The sequence below is a fragment of the Macrobrachium nipponense genome, chromosome 7 (genome assembly GCF_015104395.2).
Source record: "Macrobrachium nipponense isolate FS-2020 chromosome 7, ASM1510439v2, whole genome shotgun sequence".
Taxonomy (NCBI): domain Eukaryota; kingdom Metazoa; phylum Arthropoda; class Malacostraca; order Decapoda; family Palaemonidae; genus Macrobrachium; species Macrobrachium nipponense.
Window position 1 is genome coordinate 17,376,232 of NC_061109.1, and position 22,064 is coordinate 17,398,295.

Sequence of the window (22,064 nt, forward strand, 5' to 3'; positions counted from 1 at the left end):
CCTGTGGGCGAAAAGTCCAAGAATTTGTCAGTGTCAGTACCCCTTCAGTTTCCCTCCAAACCAGGGCATCCCCACCATCCACAACAGGGACGCGTCCGTTAAGCGGTTAGGGGGGGGAGGGTGCAATTCCCAGGTCAAAAAAGGATTCAAGGAAACTTGGTCACCTCCAGTTCAGGTCAGTTCCATATAAACGGTACTGGATGGCAATGGCCAGTGTTGTTCTTGACTCCTAAAAAGGTTACGGCCCCAAACCAAAGTACTCCAAACACATAAATAAAGCTAGTTTCTGGAACAGCGCAGGGTGGTAGTACATTGTATAAACAGGGGAGGCCTCCAAGGTCACCGTCATCTAAATCATTTGTCCATGGTGGAGCCATCTTCTCCCACTGGCAGACAAGTTCAGTTGGCATCTTCTGCCTCCACTCACCATAGCTGGAGTGGAAAGAAACGTCATTAGCAGGACGCGTTATCCCGATTTCATGTGCCCCTAGAGTCGGAATGGTCACTGGACAACAGGTTCGTTCAATCGGATCCTTTCAAAGAGTTCCAGGGCTACAAGGGATGGATCTTTCGCATCTCAAGCGAATCACAAACTGCCGTGTTATGGTAGCCCCCAACCTGGACCCTCTCGGACCTATGCCACGGACGCCCTGGCTCTTAGAACTGGGAACAACACCTGGAAAGAAGCATTTATGTCTTTCCTTCCTGGAATGTTCTTTTCATGCAAAGGTTTTAAACAAACTCAGAACATTCAAGGGTCAAGTGGCCCTCTAGTAGCCCCAGGACTGGACGAAGAGCAATTGGTATCCCACTAATTACTGGAGCTTGGGCCTTCGTCCTCTTCGGACTCCCCAATCCCAGGCTCTCCCAGTCAAGTACAAACGAAGGACTGGGTTGTTCGCTTCCTCAGGGATTTCCAAAAACCCTAAACTTTATGGACTTCATGAGTTTGCGGCAAAAAAAGAGATTGCGAATATTGGACCCTCTCAGAATATTTCTTCTTCTTGGAATCCGATAAAAGGGATTCAAACTTTGAGACAGTTATGAGGCTGCTGTCAAAAAGAGTTAGCAATTTCCTTCCTGAGAGAATCAGTATATGAGAATCATTGACAGTTAATTAATTCAGCTATAATCCTTTTTCAGATACCTTATTTGGCAAAAATGGTTTATGCAGCTAGCCACGTGATTACGGACAAATAAGTCAGCCCTTGAAAAAGAAATTTCAATTTGTGAATTTGGGTTTCAACATAGACTTGACGGATTCCATACTTCTCGCTTATCCTAAGGCATTTGTGCTAGGACTTAGAACCTTCTGTAAGGGCCATACCGTCAGTTTCATGGTTCTTAAAACGATGTTCTCAAAACTGGCGCTTCAAGAAACCGGATAATGGACACATGCCGGTTCGTTTAAATGTCTCTTAAGAAAAACCCTATTTTTATTCAAGCTTAGCTTTCAGGAGCAAGAAATTTCAGAACTTTCGGCTTTTATCCCAGAGATCCGGCGACCATATTCAATTTCCTTCCAACAGGGGAGGTGCTACCTTTCTCCGGAACGTAAGGCTTTTTAGCAAAAGAAATGAAAGATCCTTTGATGAGGTGGGAACCTTGGAAGGTACTTACCCCCATTGCCAAACCAGGATGTATCTCTTTGCACAGTTACAACCTACGAGCCTTTCTGTCCAGGACCTCTCATCTTCATCGGGTCCCCTCTTTTAAGAGGGAAAAAGGGGTGGAACTTTATCCCATTAAAGGCCATCAGGCAACCAAAATCCTGTACTTTTATAATTAATTGACGACGCTGATTACCTTTCCCTTCCCGAAAGCCCACTGATTGTCAGGGCAGTAGCCACCTCCAATTGAATTATTTCCAACACATGAACAACTTCGATGAGTTGAAAAAATAGTATACCGGATGGAAATCGCCGACAGTGGTTGCAAACGTCATTACCTTAAGTCCATTGGAAGCTCTGAAATTTTCAGCCAGTCAGCTAGTAGCAGGGCGGGTAAACATAGGTTTCCCTGACTCCTAGTTATTTGTAGTAGAAGATTCAGTCCTCCTTTTCTACCTGGCCTCACCCAACAGTTCGTCCTATTCCCCATGCCGTTGTTCATTTTACATTCACCTTGTGGCTTAGGCTGCTTTTGATGATGATGTAGTGGGTGCCCCTTATTTTTTTTGCTAGGGACACTTCACAGATGATTATAGATATTGAATTCATCAGGATGTTACCCCCTTTTTTGTATTTTTATGCTTAGGGGATACATCTTCTTTATAATGGAGTTATGGGTTTTGGTATAGTTAAGTCCATATGACACTTGCCTTAATATATTATCATTTGTTGATTTAATTTGTTTCATTTCTTGATTACTTATAATTGCTCTTATATTTGTTGATACATTGCCTTTACACAGTCACCATTTTGTTTACATGCGTAAAACCATTTTCTGACCTCTGCTTAACATATGTAAATTACCTTATGATTTAAGAAACATGATTAGAAGTTAAGTGTAATTTAAGGCATATTTCGAATTTTTGTATCAACTGTGTGGTATTTCGTAGTTTTTCTTTTGTAGCAATTATATTCTTTTTTAATTATTTTCTTTTTTCTTTTATTTGAGACCTATTTCTGATTTATTTATTACTTTTTTGTTTACAATCTGGGGTGCTATTTCCTCTGGTACGCTTTCGCGCAGTGGACGAACGAGCTGAAGCCCAAGGGAAAAGGGATTTTGACGTTAAGGAAAAATCTATTTCTGGGCGATTGGCTCGTGTCGCCAGCGAAAATCCCACCTACCCATCCCTTCGCCCAACAAGTATTGGTCTGCTAACTTCAGGATGGCCACTAGAGGCGCAAGGCAGTCCGGTGGCAGCATGGGGAATGGAGTAGTAGTAGTACGAGCTGCTCACTCTTGTGGGTCGGCTCTCCTCTTGGCGGGTTTTTGTTGTAGTGGGGAGGATTTCTATTGGCATTTGGCTCGTGGTAGTGGTTGTTCACCGCTGCCTTAGTGTTTCATACGACCAACCGCTTTTGGAGGGAAGTGATCGACGTCAGTTATTACTGACCTTTTTCTTTCTTATTTATTTCTTTCTTGGTATGTGTTGAGTACATTTACCCTAGAAATAATAGATTAAAGGATATTTCGCGCTGGCGACACGAGCCAATGAGCCAGAAATAGATTTTTCCTTACGTCAAAATCCCTTTTTTCCTAACTTAAAAAACATGAGGTTCTTTACATTACATATCACGCCCACCTCATGCCACCCCTCAATATGTTACCTGGGCCAAAAGGCAAATTGGAATGTTTACATCTGGGCACTCATGCCTACTGGACAGTAGTTAACTGCCAAACCACCTTGTTTGGAAGTTTAACCGCCATTTCCAGCTTCACTGCAAGTATTCCTAATGTAAAGGACCTAAGGTTTGTATATTTAGGAAAAATACAAATTACAAATAGTACTTGAAAAATATGTGATGTCAGGGAAATCAAAGTTATTTCTCGCAGGTTATAGATTAAAAAGACAAGCTGTATCATACCATAGTTTGCCCTACCTTATATGTTTTTAGTTCATTATCAAATGACAAGCCCAAGAAATAGCCGTTATTAGGCTCAGAGGTCTGGATAAACTAATCCTTTATAATCATAATAATCATTATCAAATGAGTTATTTTAATCAGCTACTCTGCCTTTTATATTGCTTGTCCCATTGGTCTCATCCAGCTAAGCTGTTTTTGCTTTGCTTTGCTTCAATCTTCACCTATTGAAGAACAAATCTTGTGGATAAGTTCAATGAGAGTCAAGAAGCATGACTTGGTTTTTATGTTAAATTAATGTACTTTTATAAGAGTAACAAAGGAAGTCTTTACTAGTATGTGGGTATTGTCTTATTTGAAGATAATACAGTGATGATTAAGACAATGTAAAATATAGAATAGTAAATGTATTTTAAGAATTTTCATGTATTTGTAACTACGTACCGTAGTAATGCATAAACCCCTTCCAAAAATAATGTTGGTAGTCTTCAAGGAAGTTTGATGTCAACTATTTGCATGAAGATGGTTGAAAGTGTTGCTTGTATAAGAGGGCGTACATACTTGTAGTCTATCTATTTGAACTGGCTAGCTTTAGGCATGTTTAATTAAAAACATTTTTTTTAACATTCTTTGGTGATTATATTTGATATTGGCTTTTTCTTTCTGCAGGGTCACAATGTCTGCGGGGCCATATAACTATTCATACATTTTCAAGTACATCATAATTGGTGACATGGGAGTTGGGAAGTCATGTCTACTTCATCAGTTCACAGAAAAGAAATGTAAGTACTTTATATTAGGTCTGTTTGTTTGGCCTGATTCCATTGCATTCAACTGGTATATATGACTAGTATTGGAGTGTTTTGAGGTTTAATTGGATTAATTTTACTTTTCACATAAGGGACTTACCAAACAATTACAAAGCTGTAAGCTTTCTTAGCTGGCAGTTGAAAATTCAAATTATTTGGCGGCGGCGGCGCTGCCATTGTTAGTGTAGGTTGTACAGGTCTCGCCCACTTTCAGGAATACCTGGTACTGCCGAGTTAACTACAGACGGCCCTCGGTTAGCGTCAGGGTTCTGTTCCTGACCACGGACACTAAGCGATTTTCGACGCTGAGCGATTTTAAAGTCTACAGCTGCTGCACACCTTCTTTCGGAATACTAGACCAGTTAACAGCGCCCTAGACCAGTTAACAGCGCCCTAGACCAGTCAAACAATGCCGTAATCTCGCAATGGCGCAATAAGTATAATTATATTTATACAGTATAGTACTATAGAATTTACGTTACAGTAGCACTGTACAGTACATTATAGTATAAATACTGTAAAGTTAAAAAAAGCCTATCTTTAATCCTTTGGGTGTGTAGAGTATGTAAAGATATAATAAGGTATTATGCAGTGTACAGGTAGCTGTAGTGTTCAAGTTACGATAATTCGTCATACGATAATCCGATTTTAAGAGAGACCAAATTGCAATAGCCTAACTTTATCCCATCTTCTAGTTACATAAGTTAAAAAACAGCAAAAGAGAGTGATGAAAGTATGGATTTAACATTATACTCGTTGGGTATATGTGTAGAGCCATGAACAACCAAACGAGAAAGATATCTTAATGTAATAACTTATTCACTATAGATCAAAGATCAATGGGGAAATATACTGTTAAATTTAAACCTAGTTATAGCTTAAGCTGAGAAAACTGTTCAAGCTGCTAATCACCATTATCGTGCATCAGCAACAAGGATAAAACTCTAGTAAACGTATGCCATCAAACACAACCGTTGATAATTGAGATAAAATAATGTTAATCAAAACTATTGTGCTTGAAAGAACACATTTTACTGTTTGTTTCACGCCGATAAAAGATAAATAACGTAAAGTTCGTATTACGATGATATAAAGGAAAATTGCGAACAGAATCACGTATTGGTTTACTCAATAAACATGCCGCCAACGTAATCTGTTAACAAAGAAAAAAAATTAATTCACCATCAAAGCAAGACATATTTAAGTCATATTTCATCCTGAAAACACGTTGTATAAGGACAAATAACCTTGTCTCATATAAGTCAAGTATCTAGATATTTGTTTATGCTAACTAAAAGCAAGAAAATTCACTCAGAATTGCGTTAAATATGGTGAAACAAACTCGTATTCACCATCAGCTTATTTCCAAAATTGGGCGCTCCGCGGAATTGGCTTAGATTTACTGTAGTATTTTATAATTCAATAATATGAGAATACGTACATACAATATTATTGGATACAGTGAAGTAATGTATAACTTTTTAAAAGATTTATGGAAAAGGATGCATACTGTTTACTTTTTCTTCTGTGCTGTGCTTATCTTAATTTTCGTCAGTATGCCATCTACGTAGCAGGGGCATCTCAAGCTCATACGGTCGTACCTCAATTTTTTGCTCACATAACAACGAAAAAAATTGACCGAGTTGCACAGTTATATTTTGTACTTCTATCCCATGGAAAAACAAACAAATTGCAGTGTTGCAAAATCAAATGTATACCAAGTTTTGTCTTTTAAAATCAATTTATGCAACGATTGTAAATATAATTTTCATACAATCAACTTACCTGTCAGATATATACATAGCTAAGACTCCGTCGTCCCCGACAGAAATTCAAATTTCGCGGCACACGCTGCAGGTAGGTCAGGTGATCTACCGTCCTGCCCTGGGTGGCAGGATTAGGAACCATTCCCGTTTTCTATCATATTTTTTCTGTCGCTTGGAATGTAAACAACGTTTGCAGTTCCTCCTGACTTGATTTTTGGATTTCATCGCCATCGATCTTCTGGGCTATCTTTTGCAGGGAAGTACTGGGTCTTTGGTTCGGCATACGCATATTAATTTGTTTTAATAACTTTGGCTTCGAAAATTTCGAAGAATTGTTTACGTGTAACTACTGAACTTTTCGGTAGACACTCACATAGTTTGCAAAAGGAAAATTTTAATATTTATTCATTAATAACATGTAGTAAATGTTAAAATTAATTGAGGAATTTTAAGCTAACTTCCTTCTTGAGGAAGTCAGAATAAATAGAATTAGTTTCGCTTCCTTTAGAAGTTTTTATAGCTCTCGTACTAACGAGCAGTTAGAGCACTAACAATACTAGTAGTGTTGTATCCTCATCTCCTTCTTACTTCACAGAATCTTCAAATTCATATTGCAATTTGAAGACAAAGGAATGTAGCTCAAAATACGAGCTATTGAAAGGTAAGAAGTGATTTTAGTGTTCCCCTTTGCAGTGGAGGGTGCGTCTGATCGGCTCTGTCTCGCTCCCAGGCCTAGGTGTATTGTCATATAAGTGGATTAGCACCCATTGACAAGTACCTTTTAGGCTCTGCCGAGTAAGTGGATAAGACCCCATCGGCAGACCCACAAGAACTCTTGGCCACAGATCACATATCTCGCTAAAGTTTCTTGAGGTGATGCAGACTCCTTGGCAACAGCCATATGAAGTCTACCACCTATCAGATAGGAACCAAGGTTTATTTATACCTACAACATATGTTGTTTACCTGTCTATTCCATGTTAGCTGTCTCTTACCCTCCACCAAAGGGTGTCAATCAGCTATGTATATATCTGACAGGTAAGTTGATTGTATGAAAATGATATTGTTATGATACAATAAAGTTTCATACATACTTACCTGGCAGTTATATACGATTAATGGCCCACCCAGCCTCCCCGCAGAGACAGGTGGAAGAGAAAAAATATGATAGAAAACAGGAATGGTTCCTAGTCCTGCCACCCAGGGCAGGCCGGTAGATCACCTGACCTACCTGCAGCGTGTGCCGCGAAATTTGAATTTCTGTCGGGGACGACGGAGTCTTAGCTATGTATATATCTGCCAGGTAAGTATGTATGAAACTTTATTGTATCATAACAATATCATTTTTAAAAACATGATTCAATGATATAAATTAAGATATTATTATTCGGGCGCGACTGAACAACCTATTGTTTTCATTTTGTGAAGGGCTGTTACAAAGACTTCAGATGGACATGAGTACTGCCATTGTATCATACATATTTATGTACAAAAATAAAAAAAATACCTTGTAATACATTTTTCATACACATTTTAAACATAAAAACATGAAAAATTATAACAAAAAGCTGAAGCTTCATTAACAAAATGAGTTATACAGTGGACCCCCCGTATTCGCGTTCTCCAGATTCGCGGACTCACACATTTGCGGATTTCTCTCGGAAACGTTTCCCTGCATTATTCGCGGAAAATTCGCGCATTCGCGGTATTTTTCTATGGTAAATATCCACAAATTCCTGGTTTTTTTTATGAATTTCATCATAAAATGCACTTTTTGTGATAAAACTATTAAAAAAACCATGTATGAAAATTTTTAGTGGGTTTTTCTTGAGTTTTAACTACCAAAATAGGCTGTTTTTAGCATTTTTATAGGGGTTCCAAACATTCGCGGGTTCTAACTATTCACGGGGGGGTCTGGTACGCATCCCCCGCGAATATGGGGGGACCACTGTAATTAGCTCCCAAATTAATGAAATATAACCATGTGAAGTCTTTGTAATGCATTTTTTGGAAAAACGGCGGACAAGAAGGAACATAAAAAAATATCCTCTGATATATACGGAGGGCACTTACAAAAGCTGCTGTAATTTGTATCATATATATGTACATAAATAAAAATACCCTTTCTGTTATACATTTCATACTATTTCAAACATAAAAGCATAAACATTATAAAATTGACACATCGATCGCTCAATTTGCACTTTTTTAACTCTATATTTTCGGAAGAGCGGCAGGCAGCGGCGGACAAGAACGAACATGAAAAAACATCCTCTGATAACGTAGAGGGCAGTTTCAAAAGCTGCCTTTGTATCATATTTATACACAGAAATAAAAATAACCTATATATAATACATTTTCAAACACATTTTAAACATAAATGCATGAACATTTATAAATCGACATATCGATCGCTAACTTTTTTTAGCTCTATATTTTCGGAAAAGCAGCAGGCGGCGGCTCACAAGAACAAACATGAAAAATGCCCTCTTTGATAATTGGAGGGCAGTTTCAAAAGCTGCCTTTGTATTTATGTGCAGGAATAAAAATACCCCCTATGTAATATATTTTCATACACATTTTAAACATAAAGTATGAACATTTATAAATCGACACATCCAAAGCTAAATTTGCACATACGTATTTAACTATATTTTTGGCATAAAACAGCATCAGGGCCATATAGTTTACCCTAATACCTATGTAATAACTCTCAATAAATTTTTTTTAACCCTTAAACACCGAAGGGGTATATTAAAAATCGTCTTCCGTGTGCTGAGGGGGTCTCGGAGTGAGCGCGGAAGTGGAAAAAATATATATTTTTTTTAAATCACAGCGCGCTTAGTTTTCAAGATTAAGAGTTCATTTTGGCTCCTTTTTTTGTCATTGCCTGAAGTTTAGTATGCAACCATCAGAAATGAAAAAAATTATCATTATCATATATAAATAATGCGATATATGATAGAGCGAAAACAAAATTTCATATGTAATGTATTCAAATCGCGCTATGCGCAAAACGGTTAAAGGTAACAAGTTAATTTTTTTTTTGTTGTAATGTACACTAAATTGCGATCATTTTGGTATATAACACATTGTAAAACGATAAAAGCAACACAGAGAAAATATTATCACAAAATGATGCATGAATTCGTAACGCGCTGACATATACAAATATTTTTTTCAAAAATTCACCATAAATCTAAATATCGTCCTAGAGACTTCCAATTTCTTTCAAAATGAAGACAAATGATTGAATATTACTATACTCTAAGAGTATTAGCTTACAATTGCAGTTTTCGACCATATCTGACGAGTTAGAGTTGACCGAATGTCGAATTTTTTTATATTTTTTTTTTAATATGCAATTATTTTGGAAATTAGAAAAGCTACAACATTAAAATATTTTTCATTTTATTCTACATGAAATTGCACACATTTTCATATATAAAACTCTATGAAATGCCTAATATGAAAAGGAGCAAATATTCCGAGAATGCGATGTAAGGAAAACGTTTTTTCATAAATTCACCATAAATCGAAATATTGTGGTAGAGACTTCCACTTTGTTGCAAAATGAAGGTAAATGATTGAATATTACTTAAATATAAGAGTTTTAGCTTACAATTGCGTTTTTCGACCATTTCGGTAGAGTCAGAGTTGACTGAAGGTTGAAATTTTGGCACATCGTTATTTATATGAAAATATTTCAAAACTGATCAAAGCTACAATCATGAGTATTTTTCTTTTATTGTATTCTACATAAAAATTCGCACATTTTCATATATAATACTCCATGTAACGGCTAATTTAAAATGGTACAAAAATTATGTCAAGGTGACGAAATAATTTCTGAGATGTGTCACCGATACTTTTTAGTGCGGCAAGAAAGAAATTCGCGCTTGCGCGCCTGCGTAACGATTGTAAACAAAACAACACCTTGATCCATGAACTCCCAGCATCCCCCAAGGCGCGTGATTCAAAAGTTTTCGGCTGGTAGGCCTATAAGTATTTTTGCACAAATTTTTAAAAAAACTTTTGTATGTCTATGTAAAATACGTCCAGTCGGCACCCGAGAGACAAAAAATGTTGACGTAAAATACGTCCAGTCGGCGTTAAAGGGTTAATATAATTTGCATGACCTTTATGGTCTGAACGGTTTTTCTACAAATGTATGTACTCGTTAGACATAACGGTGCTAGCAGCGCTGTTAACCAAAAATTGTGCCATAAAAATACCTTATTTTTTTAATGAATATTTTTGACAACAGCCGTAAAACCAATTCGCCGCTAAGCAATTGCGCCGTTAACCACAGGCCGTCTGTATTCTCAATTGGTTTTTTGCTGGCTACGGAGTAACATCGGTGGTTTTTGTAGTCAACTTTGTCGCTATCTTGCGGTTTTTGTATCATATTTTGTGAACTACAATTTGGTGGTTGCAAAACTAGGATGGCAAATATGTAGCAAAGACTTAACTTGCATTGAGTGTCAGGACTTAGATGAGCAAGGATGGAAGAACTTTGTCTCATTTAGAGAAGATTGAGAAAGATAGGAAGAGGAAAGGAGTTCTTAGAGCCTGGAGTAAGGCTAGTGTTGATACAACTCCTTTGCCTTTAGAGGTGAAGAAGTCTTCTCTTCTCTTTCTTCCCCTCTTTTATCTAACATCTCTCCTATTGATAGCCCTCCTACCTCATTGCCACTAACTCCAGTCCAGGTAGCCCATGCTTCTGATCCCAACACCATTGCCAGCTTAGAGTCCAAAATGGACAAGAAGTTTGAAATTTTGGCCAAATCTGTGATGGATTTGGATTGGATTTTTCACACTTTTGTGGAAAAATCGAGTGTCAGGGAAAAGATCATGTTGTGTCCAAGGAGGTAGCTGTCCATCCCCACATTTTCTGTAGACGAAGGTCACTGTCCCGCTCCCCCGCACCCGGGAGAAGACATTCAGGAGGTCGAAGGAAGACTGGGGGGGTTTGCCCACAGGCAGTCGCTGACTCAGTCGAGCCTGTCGACTCATGGGTGTCGACTAAACCCATTGGAAGGGCATAGATGTTAGTGAGGTGCACTTTTCCTCCAAATTGGATGTGTTGTCTTCTGAAAAGAGGCGACAATTGCGGAGTGCTGTGGTGTCGCAACCTTTAAAGGGGCATGCCTCGTTTGCGGCCTGTACAACTCTGCCAGTGAAGAAGTCGAAGGAGCCATCCTGCAGTTTTGCGCCTGCATAGGCCTTTCAGGAGTCTCATCAGTCGTCTCCAGAGAGTATAGTTCTGACTGAGTCAGAGACAGTCACTCTTGAATGCTGACACAATCTGATCAGCACTCGCGTTCTCGCGCGGTCAACTCCCCTCGTAGCTTGTCGAAAGGAGTTTTGACTCTTTTACCTCCTGCAGCTCGTAGCTCTTCGCCTGCTAGTGGCTCAGCTTCTAAGAAGATCTGTTCGACTGCCACTGCTTCAACATCCACGCCTGAGACTCCGAAGACCAGCGCTTTGGGAGATGAGTCGCTGTTTGGTCCTTTCAGACATCAACTCCAAGAGCTTATGGGGTTCATGAAGAAAGCGACGGCCCCTAAAGGAGAGGAAGATGTTTTGTTGTCATTGCTATCGGAGGAAGAAGAACAGGAGCAGGAGTCGAAATCATCCTTGGCTTACTCTAGTCTTTTGAGGTTTTTGCTCGCTACATATCCGGACTTCTTTGAATTGGCATCGCCTTCGCCACCTTCTATATTTATGATGGATAGGAAGGTACTATCTTCAGGATTGCCGAAATTAGTCCTTTCTCTGTCCGCCAAGAAAGTGTTTAAGGAGTCAAATGCATGGTTAGCAAAGAAGCAGGAGTCGGGTAAAGCTTCATTCACCTATCCTCCTTCTAAGCTGCAGAACAAGACATTGGCTTTACGTGACTGGAGAAGTTCCTTCCTTGGGAGTCTCTGCCTCCTCTCAAGGGGACTTTTCAAGTTTAGTGGACACAAACAGAAGATTGGCTTTTGTGGCTGGGAAAGTAATGTTTTCCACCCCTGATTTTGATCACCGGGTTTGAAACTTGTTCAAGGTGATTGAAGTGTTTAGTGTTTTTAGATTGGACTATCGCAGTATTAGCCAGGAAAATAGGGAGTGTCAGTCTTTGGAAGAGGAATTTTGTATGGACTGGCTTAATGTTTTGTCCTGCGTGGACAAAGCTGTGAGAGATGGATCGGGGGAACTAGCCATCCTGTTTACAATGGGAATACTTAAAAAGAGGGTGTTGTGGTGCTCTTTAGCGTCCCAAGGAGTAATGACAAATTAGAAGTCAGCATTGATGTTTTCTCCCATTAGTAAGTCCCACCTGTTCCCAGAAGAGATTATTCAATAGGTATTGTTGGATCTGGAGAAGAAATCTACCAATGACCTTTTGACTCTGTCAACAAGACATCTGAAAGATCCTCCTGCTACAGGAGCTAAATCTTCTCCTCTTCAGAAGCACCCGTTTTGACGGGGTAAAACTAGAATGCAGAACAGACCGAGGACTAACTGTGAGCACCAGCTAAGTTCACCAAGAAGGTCCCCTTTAAGTTGACAGATAAGTAATCGGGAGGTCCTTCACACATCTGTAAGAGTGAGAGTCCACTACTTCTGGGAGGAATGGAGTCAGAGGAACAGAGTTATGGGTAGTCCAAGTACTTTCAGGATATGTGATCCTGTTTGTTCAAGATCCTCTGCTGTCCAATGTGCCTATCTGTTTGACAGCGCACTCAAAGGGATGAGGGAGAGCTTTGGCATTGGCCAAGAAAGTAGAAGCGCTTATCAGCAAGCAGGCCATAGATGAGTGATAGACAAGAACTCCACAGGCTTTTACAACAGACTTTTTGTAGTTCCCAAGGCATTGGGGGGCTAGAGGCCTGTACTAGATGTAAGCACCTTGAATCTCTATGTTCAGAAGACAAAATTTCGAATGGAAACCAGTCAATTGGTGATGTCTGCCCTCCAACTGGGTGACTGGATGGTCTCTCTCGACATGAAGGACTCTTATTTTTACGTCCCCATGCATCAAGATTCGAAGAGATTTCTGAGGTTCGTCTTCAAAGGGAGAGTTTTTCAATTCAGAGCCCTCTGCTTCGGACTAACGTTGGCTCCCCAAGTATTTATCCATATTCTTACTCCTCAGAGGAAAATGGTTACACCTGTTGGGGATGACTGGCTCCTGATATCCAAGTTGAGTCATCAGTGTGTGTGAAGGACTTGGAAAAGACATTAAATCTGATTCAACAATTGGGAATCAAAATAAATCTCAAGAAATCCCAATTGTTTCCGACTCAGAAGACCCCCTATTTAGGGATGGTTCTGGTCTCTCTAGCTTTTCTGGCTTTTCTCTCCCCGAAGGAGGTAAGTCGTGTTTAACGACAGTACAACAATTTCTAGTCCGCCCGTCATGCTCAGCTCTAGACAGGCAGTCTCTCCTCGGAACCCTTGCATCAGTGGAGAGTTTTGTAACCTTAGGCCGTCTCCACATGAGGTCTCTCCAATTCTTCTTGAAAGCAAATTGGAATCGGAAGGCACAACTAGACTTTTGTTTTTCCTTTTACGAAAAAGATCAAGTCAGATCGTTGGTGGCTTTTGATGAAGAGACTTCAGGAGGGTCTTTCCCTAGTCATGATGAACCCCGACCCAGAGTTCTTCTCAGACGCATCGGACAGGGGATGGGGAACTCTGTTAGGAGACAAGAGTCTCAGGTTTTTGGACAGAACAAGAGGAAACCCTACACATAAATGTGAAGGAGTTGAAGGCGATTCTTCTGGGTATACAGGCGTTTGCTCCTCTAGTTATTGGAAGAAAGGTAGCGATTTACACGGACAACACCACAGCATTATCGTATGTCTGAAAACAAGGAGGGACACACACTTTCTCTCTCAACGGAGTGGCAGAAGACCTTCTCTGGGTGAACCAGCACAAGATTACTCTTTTTCCGAGGTTTGTTCAAGGAAGAATGAACGTCTTGGCAGACGAGCTGAGCTGCTCAAACCAGGTCCTTTTGACAGAAATGGACTCTGAACTAGAGTTTGCCAAGATCTGTGGAGATTGTAGGGGAAACCAGCCATAGATCTCTTCGCCACTTAAGGAACAGTTGTCTTCCGACTTTCTGTTCCCCAGTTCCAGACCCACTAGTGTGGAGAACAGATGCGATGGTTCTGGACTGGACAGGCCTCGATGCGTATGCTTTTCCCCCTTCAGTATGATAAAAAGTCATCAAGCTACAGTCGCATCGGAATGTGTTGATGACTCTCGTGGCCCCATTTTGGCTCAGGAGAGAATGGTTCCCAGACCACCTCAAGCTCCTAGTGGACTTCCCCAGGCTCCTACCACAAGGTTCATGTCTTCTCAAACAACCCCACTTCAACAGGTATCACCAAGGGTTGTCCGCTCTGGGTGTGACAGGATTCAGACTGTTTGGTGCCTTGTCAGAGCAAAAGGGTTTTTGCGGAGAGTGGCAGAAGAAGCTCCTCTTCCAAGCTCTATCAGTCTTAAGTGGAGAATTTTTAGGATGTGGTGCAGACAACGTCACATCTCTTCTTCTTCAACCTCTATAACAGAAATAGCAGATTTTCTGGTATTTCTGAGGGACTCAAGAAAGCTATCCACCTCTAATATTAAAGGTTACAGGTCTATATGCTCTCCTCAGTTTTGAAACATAGAGTCCGCGACGTTTCGAACAATCAGGATATCAGTGACCTTAATAAATCTTTTGATTCCTCAAAAGTAGTGAAGCCTGGGGAGATGGATTAGAACTTGGATGTGGTTTTGAGATTGATTTCCAGTCCTCAGTTCGAGCCTCTTAAGTTCTTCGTCTCTGACGGATCTAACGAAGAAGACTTTGTTTTTAGTCACCTTAGCTACAGCGGGTAGAGTAAGCGAAATAAAGGCTATTAGTAAAGAGGTCAAGTTCTCTCAGAGTAATGCAGTGTGTTCTTACATTAAAGAATTCCTAGTAAAGAACGAGGATCCATCGAATCCATGGCCTCGCTCTTTTGTGATAAAGAACCTAATGGACATAGTGGGAACAGAAAAGGATGAATGTGCATTATGTCCTGTCAGAGCAATCAGAAACTATCTACATAGGACGGAGACATTAAGAGGAAGTTAAAATCGACTCAGATGTTAGGTGAGAGACCCCTCCTATCGTCTCTCTAAAAATGTGATTTTGTTCTTCCTGAGAAGCTTGGTTTTGGAAGCTCATGCACAAGTCCAAGATGAAGTTTGTAATGTACTGAAAATTCAGGAGCACAAAATTCATGCAGTGACAACTTCTCTAGCATTTAGACATGAATACTTATGTCTCTATCCTCCATCCTGCATATGATGTTCTGGAGGTCGAAATCAGTTTTTTCATCATATTACCTGAAGGACATAGAGTCTGTGTTTGAAAATTGTTACAGATTGGACCGTTTTCTATAGCTAGCATGTGTTGGGAGAGGAAGCATAGGGGGACCTCTTTCCCTCTGCTGTCCCCTTGCCTTGTATTTTCAAGGTTGTTGAGTTATTGGGAAGCCTGGGGGTACAATGCACCTAGAGACCCTCCAGTTTTTTATGGGTAGGGTTGTGGTCTATTGTTATTATTTTTAGTATAGGTAATGGTTCTGTGGATTGGTTGTCTGGTCTTCTCCCAGGGCAAGGGCAAAATTTTTATTTTTGTTAACCATTGGTGAACCTCCATGGTTACAAAATCCCACCATTAGTTGGGACGATCCTGGTCATTACTGCCACATCTCCTACAGGTGATGAGAGCACTGACCATAGGCAGTATCCACCTGCAGCTGCTCTCTTACGAGGTAGGTACTGCAAACATTATACTATAATGTGAGCATATTATTGTTGTCTTTATCATAAGCTGTCCATTTACCCACCTTCCTAGTAACTTGGATTTAGCTTTGTAATTGTTTGGTAAGTCACTTTTGTGAAAATGATATTTTTATAATAAAATAAGGTTTCACAAATACTTACCAAACAATTACATAATCAGAGCCCTCCCTCCTCCCCACAGACGGATGTTGCTGCTCAGCGAATTGACAATAGTTAGCTCAACAGTACTGGGTACAGTGGGCCCCCCGTATTCGCGTTCTCCGGATTCGCGGACTCACTGATTCGCGGATTTATTTCTGGACCATATCTAACCATTATTTGCGGTGAATTCGCAAATTCACGGGATTTTCCGACGATGAATAATCACTAATTAGTGTATTTTGATGTTATTTTCATGCCTAAATACATTTGTATGATACAAAAACGATTTACTGGTTTTAAAATATTAATATTGATCAATACTGTATTAGTAAGTTTAATAAGATTACATGATATCACATAATAACTAATAATTCTGTCTCTCTCCCTTACCGGATGTATGCTTTTTGTGTGATAAATGATTTACTAATTTTCTAATATTAATATTAATGTAAAGAGCAATTACTTCAAGAAAGAAAACACTTCATTGAATTAGTAAGATTTTTTAGTTCATAAATTTCAAAAAAAATTATGTATAGTAATGAAGGAAATCCCAGTCTTCACGCATCTTTCTTTCTTTCTCCAGGTCTCTCTCTCTTTTCTCTCTCTCTCTCTCTCTACTCTCTCTCTCTCTCTCTCTCTCTCCTCTATTGAGATGAGAGATTTTTATGGTACACGTATGTATAATATGTTTATTAATATTTTCATATGATAATAATAATAATAATAATTGTAATTACAAAAATCATATGTGAAAGTATTTTACAAATGCTACGATAATCTCTCTCTCTCTCTCTCTCTCTCTCTCTCTCTTCTCTTCCTACCTTCTCTCCTCTAAACAGAATGATGTAATTTTTTGGATGATGATTTACTAATTTTCAAAAATCAATATTAATGTAAACAGCAATAATATAAATTCATTAAAGAAAATACTAAAGTGAATTAGCAAGATTTTAGTTTATAAATATAAAATTATGTAAGAATGAAAGAAAATGCATTTTACCCCGCATCTTTGTTTTCCTGGGAGCCAAGCAGAGTTGGCTGGGGTCCAACAACTGTTGCCGTCTTGATGATCACATATTTTCTCTCTCTCTCTCTCTCTCTCTCTCTCTCTCTCTCTCTCTCTCTCTCTCTCTCTCTCTCTCTCTCTCTCTCTCTCTCTCACTGAGATGAGAATTTCTATGGTACATGTGTATGTTTATTAATATTTTCGCATAATGATAATAATAGTAATATAATTAATTTCAAAATTCATGTGTTATAGTATTTTATAGAAGTACAATAATCTATCCATTTCAGTCTTTTAAATAAGGATAACCCTCCCCCCCCTCTCTCTCTCTCTCTCTCTCTCTCTCTTTTGCCACACGAGATAGTGTGTCATAGTGGTAACTCTCGCCCTCTGTTTGGGCTGGAAATGTATGTATAAGTGTATCGTTAAGGACATTACTACATTTTATGGTAAAATAATAATATACAGCACTAGTTTACAAATAATATTTAGTTTTGTGAGAGAGAATAATAATGAGAGAGAGAGAGAGAGAGAGAGAGAGAGAGAGAGAGAGAGAGAGAGAGAGAGAGAGAGAGAGAGAATATAACTCCTAAACTCCGACTCCTTCCCCTCCGCCAATACGTATATCAAACTGTCATATACTCCTCCGCCCACGTTCTTCCAAGTGGATAAAAAAAGACTAGGAATCGCTTTTTAAAATTAATCTTATTAATATTTGAAAATTAGTTATAAGGTAAATAATTTATTTATACTACAAAACGAATAAACATATGTATGTTTATTCGTTTTGTAGTATAAATAAATTATTTACCTTATAACTAATTTTCAAATATTAATAAGATTAATTTTAAAAAGCGATTCCTAGTCTTTTTTTATCCACTTGGAAGAACGTGGGCGGATGGAGATATGACAGTTTTGATATACGTAATTGGCGGAGGGGAAGGAGTCGGAGTTTAGGAGTTATTCTCTCTCTCTCTCTCTCTCTCTCTCTCTCTCTCTCTCTCTCTCTCTCTCTCTCTCTCTTCTCATTTTTATTCTCTCTGTCTCAGAAATAATTCATTATTTCACTCTTGATGGTCAGATATATGATGTTGCCATTCACTGGTCACTCCCTCTCTCTCTCTCTCTCTCTCTCTCTCTCTCTCTCTCTCTCTCTCTCTCTCTCTCTCTTATTGGCTGTAGGTATATATTTTTAATGGTAAAATGTTTAAGATGACTTTGAAATGATATTAATAATATAACCTCAAAGATTAATACAGTAATAGGTTAGTAATTTTAGGTGTATTTGAAGTAGGATGTTATTAAAGGTATACATTTGGTATCTGAGCTTTCAAGATAGGTAGTTATAAGCATTTTTAATGGTGGTTCTAACTATTCGCGGGTTTTAACTATTCACGGGGGTGTCTGGTACACATCCCCCGCGAATACGGGGGGAACACTGTATTCCCAAAAGTTGGCAGGACTTGTATCACCTACACTAACGATGGCAGCCCCGCTGCCGCCAAATAATTTGAATTTTCGACTGCCAAGTAAGAAAGCTTACAGCTTTGTAATTGTTTGGTAAGTATATGTGAAACCTTATTTTCATACAATCAACTTACCTGTCAGATATATACTTAGCTAAGACTCAGTCGTCCCCGACAGAAATTCAAATTTCGCGCCACTCGCTACAGGTAGGTCAGGTGATCTACCGGCCTGCCCTGGGTGGCAGGACTAGGAACCATTCCCGTTTTCTATCATATTTTCTCTGTCGCCGGTGGTATCAACATTGTTGTTACTACCTCCTGACCTGAAATCTTCTTTCAAAGCAATTGATCTTCTTTTCATGGGACTTATTGGTGTTGTTTTGACGTACCTGGATCGTTGTTTTTGGCATTCGCTACCTGGGACTGGATTTGGACTTGCTTTTGATTTTTTTTTTACAGAAAAATGTCTGATTTCAAGTGTTAGTGTGAGAGTTTGTGTGAATGTAGGCTGCAAGGTGAGGATACCGAAGGCTTCAGTTGATCCTCACACTGTATGTCGTAAGTGTAGAGGGTTTGAATGTTCTTTGGCTAATACCTGTCATGAGTGTGAAAGGTTGAATGCTGAAGAATGGAAGACTCAACTTCTTACTTGAAGAAGTTAGAGAGGGATACGGAATTAGAACGGGCTCTGGCATCAAAGGGGTGTGAGTACAAGGCCTATTGAGCCTTTTATTGAGTCTAACTCTCCTGTACATAATGTTTTTTATTCTCCCTCTGTATCGGGGCCCTCACAGGTTTTGCAATCAGATTCGGCCTCTGAAATCGCCGACCTGAAGGCTACTACTCATAGGATGAGATCCAAAATGGCGGCCATGCAAGGTAAGGAAAGTGACAGTGACTTGTTCAGTGAAGTGAGTGCTCCTAGTGTTGTGGAGGGGGCGTTTGACCGTCTCTGCGACGCTCCCAGGCCTAGACCGCTTCCAAGCTCCCATGTCCAGAGGAGAAGGAAAGTTGAAAGCCTTACGGAGGTCGTGGAGAATCCCCAACGGTCAGGCGTTCCTTCAGCAGGCTCTGTCTCGCAACAGACTGCTCAGGACCGCTTCAGAAAAAGCGTCCTGCAAGAGTGTTTCTCTTCGTCTGCTTCTCCTTCACGAGGGTGGAAGGACTCGGATCTTTCCAGGCCCCTGAAAAGGCATTGGAAAGAACCTTCTTTGAACTCGAGCCCCGAGCGCTTCTCTGATGAAGCTCCCTCTTCGATCAAGAAGGCGAAGGTAGTATCGACGTCTCCCTGCATGGACATAGCTGATCGTACTCCTTCGAGGTCTCCCTCTCCTCCCATTGAAGAGGACGCTGGAGAAACTTCTAAGAGGATCCTACTAGCTGTTCAAGAGCAGCTAGCCTCCTAGGTCGGAGTTCTTGCAAGAGATCCTCCTCGCAAGAAGGACGTTGCGCTTCCTGTTAAGAAGTCTCGTCTTCTTTCCCCTGCCAGGCGCGAGGCGCCAACCAGGCATGAGGCTTCTCTTCAGCACGTTAGAACAAGCCAAGAGCGAGGATCTTCATATCAGACCAAGCGCGAGAGAGGCGCATACCAGGCGCGAGGCGCCAGCCAAGCGCGAGATTACTTCCAAGCGCGAGGCGCCAGACAGACAAGAGGAGTCTTACAGGCACGAGCAGCCTTCCAGGCACGAGCAGCCTGCCAGGCGCGAGGAACCAGCCAGGTGCGAGGAACTAGCCAGACGCGAGGCGCCAGACAGGAGCGAGGAGCCAGCCAGGCGCGAGGCGCCAGCCAGGTGCGAGACGCCAGCCAGGCGCGAGGTGTCATCCAGGCGCGAGGCGCCAGCCAGGCGCGAGGAGCCAGCCAGGCGCGAGGAGCCAGCCAGGCGCGAGGCGCCAGCCAGGCGCGAGACGCCAGCCAGGCGCGAGGCGCCAGCCAGGCGCGAGGCGTCAGCCAGGCGTGAAGCGCCAACCAGACGCGAGGCGCCAACTTTTTTCAAGAGGGACTCGGTACATTCTCTTAGTCCCTCTCCTATCAGGAGTTTGTCTCCCACAGATAGAGAACTTCCTGAATTTGAAGCGGGTTCTCCTTTGGAACCCTGTGTAGACGAGGATTCAGAAGACGAGGCTCGTGGTAAGGAAGGACTCTCAAGCTACAAAGTCTTGACAGCCCTTCTGCATCAGGAATTTGGGGACCCGTTAACTCCTGCCGCTCCTCCTTCTCCGCGCTCTCTATTTTCGAGTTCGAAGGTCCCTAAGTCTTCGTCTTTCCTGAAAATGAGACCTACCATCTCAATGAAGAGGGCTCTTCAGTCTCTTAATACCTGGATGGGAACGAAGAAGGATCTTGTCAGGACGGTCTTCTGTATGCCCCCGGCTAGACTCGCTGGTAGAAGAGGTATTTGGTACCAAACTGGGGAGAATATGGGTCTTTCTCTCTCAGCCTCGGCTGAAGCAGACTTCTCTACATTAGTTGATGCTTCAAGAAGACATGGACTGAACTCTGCTCGTGTGACTTGGGGCATTTCGGAGCTTGATCATCTCCTCAAGGGACTCTTCCATGTTTTGGAAGTTTTCAATTTCCTGGATTGGTCCATTGGGGTGATGTCTAAGAAGGCACATGACTCGGAGGGTCTCGACCCGGAAGTCCTTCTTTGTATCTTGTCATGCATTGACAAGGCAGTACAAGATGGCTCAATTGAAGTCTCCTCTCTATTTGGAGCGGGACTGCTGAAGAAAAGGACAGTGTTCAGTGCTTTTCTGACCAAGGCGGTCTCCCACTCACAAAGAGCAGCCCTGATATGCGCTCCCATGTCTGACTTTTTGTTTCCTTCTCAATTGGTGAAGGACATTTCCCGCTCACTAACTGAGAAGGCAACTCAGGATCTTCTCCTTCAGTCTTCAAGGAAGAAGAGACCTGCTGCAATGGTTGAGAAGAAAGGGCCGAGTATGTCTCTTCAGCCCTTTCAAGGAGGCCCTCCCTCCAGAGCTCCCTCAAAAAGGAAGGCTCCTGAGAGGAGAGGTAGATCTGCCTTCCGTCCCTTTAAGAAGGGAAAGTGAAACTACACGCCTCCAAACACCAGTAGGTGCCAGGCTCCTAGGATTTGCGGAGGCCTAGGCACGCATCAACACGGACGCTTCTTCAATGTCTGTGATAAGGAAGGGATACTGTATCCCCTTCCAGGACAGTCCTCCCCTGACTTCAACTCCACGGGAACTGTCCGCCAGATACAAGGATCCTGTTCTGAGGGATACTCTTCGACTAATGGTGGATCAGATGTGGGACAAGAGAGCGATAGAGCTAGTGCTGGATCAAAACTCCCCGGGGTTTTACAATCTCCTTTTCCTGGTTGCAAAGGCCTCGGGGGGCTGGAGATCAGTTCTAGACGTCAGCGCTCTGAAGAAATTTGTTCAGAAGGAAAAGTTCTCCATGGAGACTTCTGCCTCAGTCCTTTCGGCTCTGCGCCAAGGAGATTGGATGGTTTCCCTGGATCTCCAGGACGCCTATTTTCACGGCC

At 41.1% G+C, this 22,064-nt stretch overlaps 1 protein-coding gene across 2 annotated transcripts in view; it reads left to right on the forward strand.

Annotated features, from left to right (window-relative positions):
- LOC135217411 (ras-related protein Rab-14) overlaps window positions 1-22,064 on the forward strand; it is a 220,134-nt gene that overhangs the window by 111,606 nt on the left and 86,464 nt on the right. For both annotated transcript variants that reach the window (XM_064253253.1, XM_064253254.1), the window contains one exon: window positions 4,203-4,315. In XM_064253253.1, coding sequence (XP_064109323.1) covers window positions 4,210-4,315 — 106 coding nt within the window. In that variant the 5' untranslated portion in view covers window positions 4,203-4,209. The remainder of the gene's footprint in view (window positions 1-4,202; window positions 4,316-22,064) is intronic.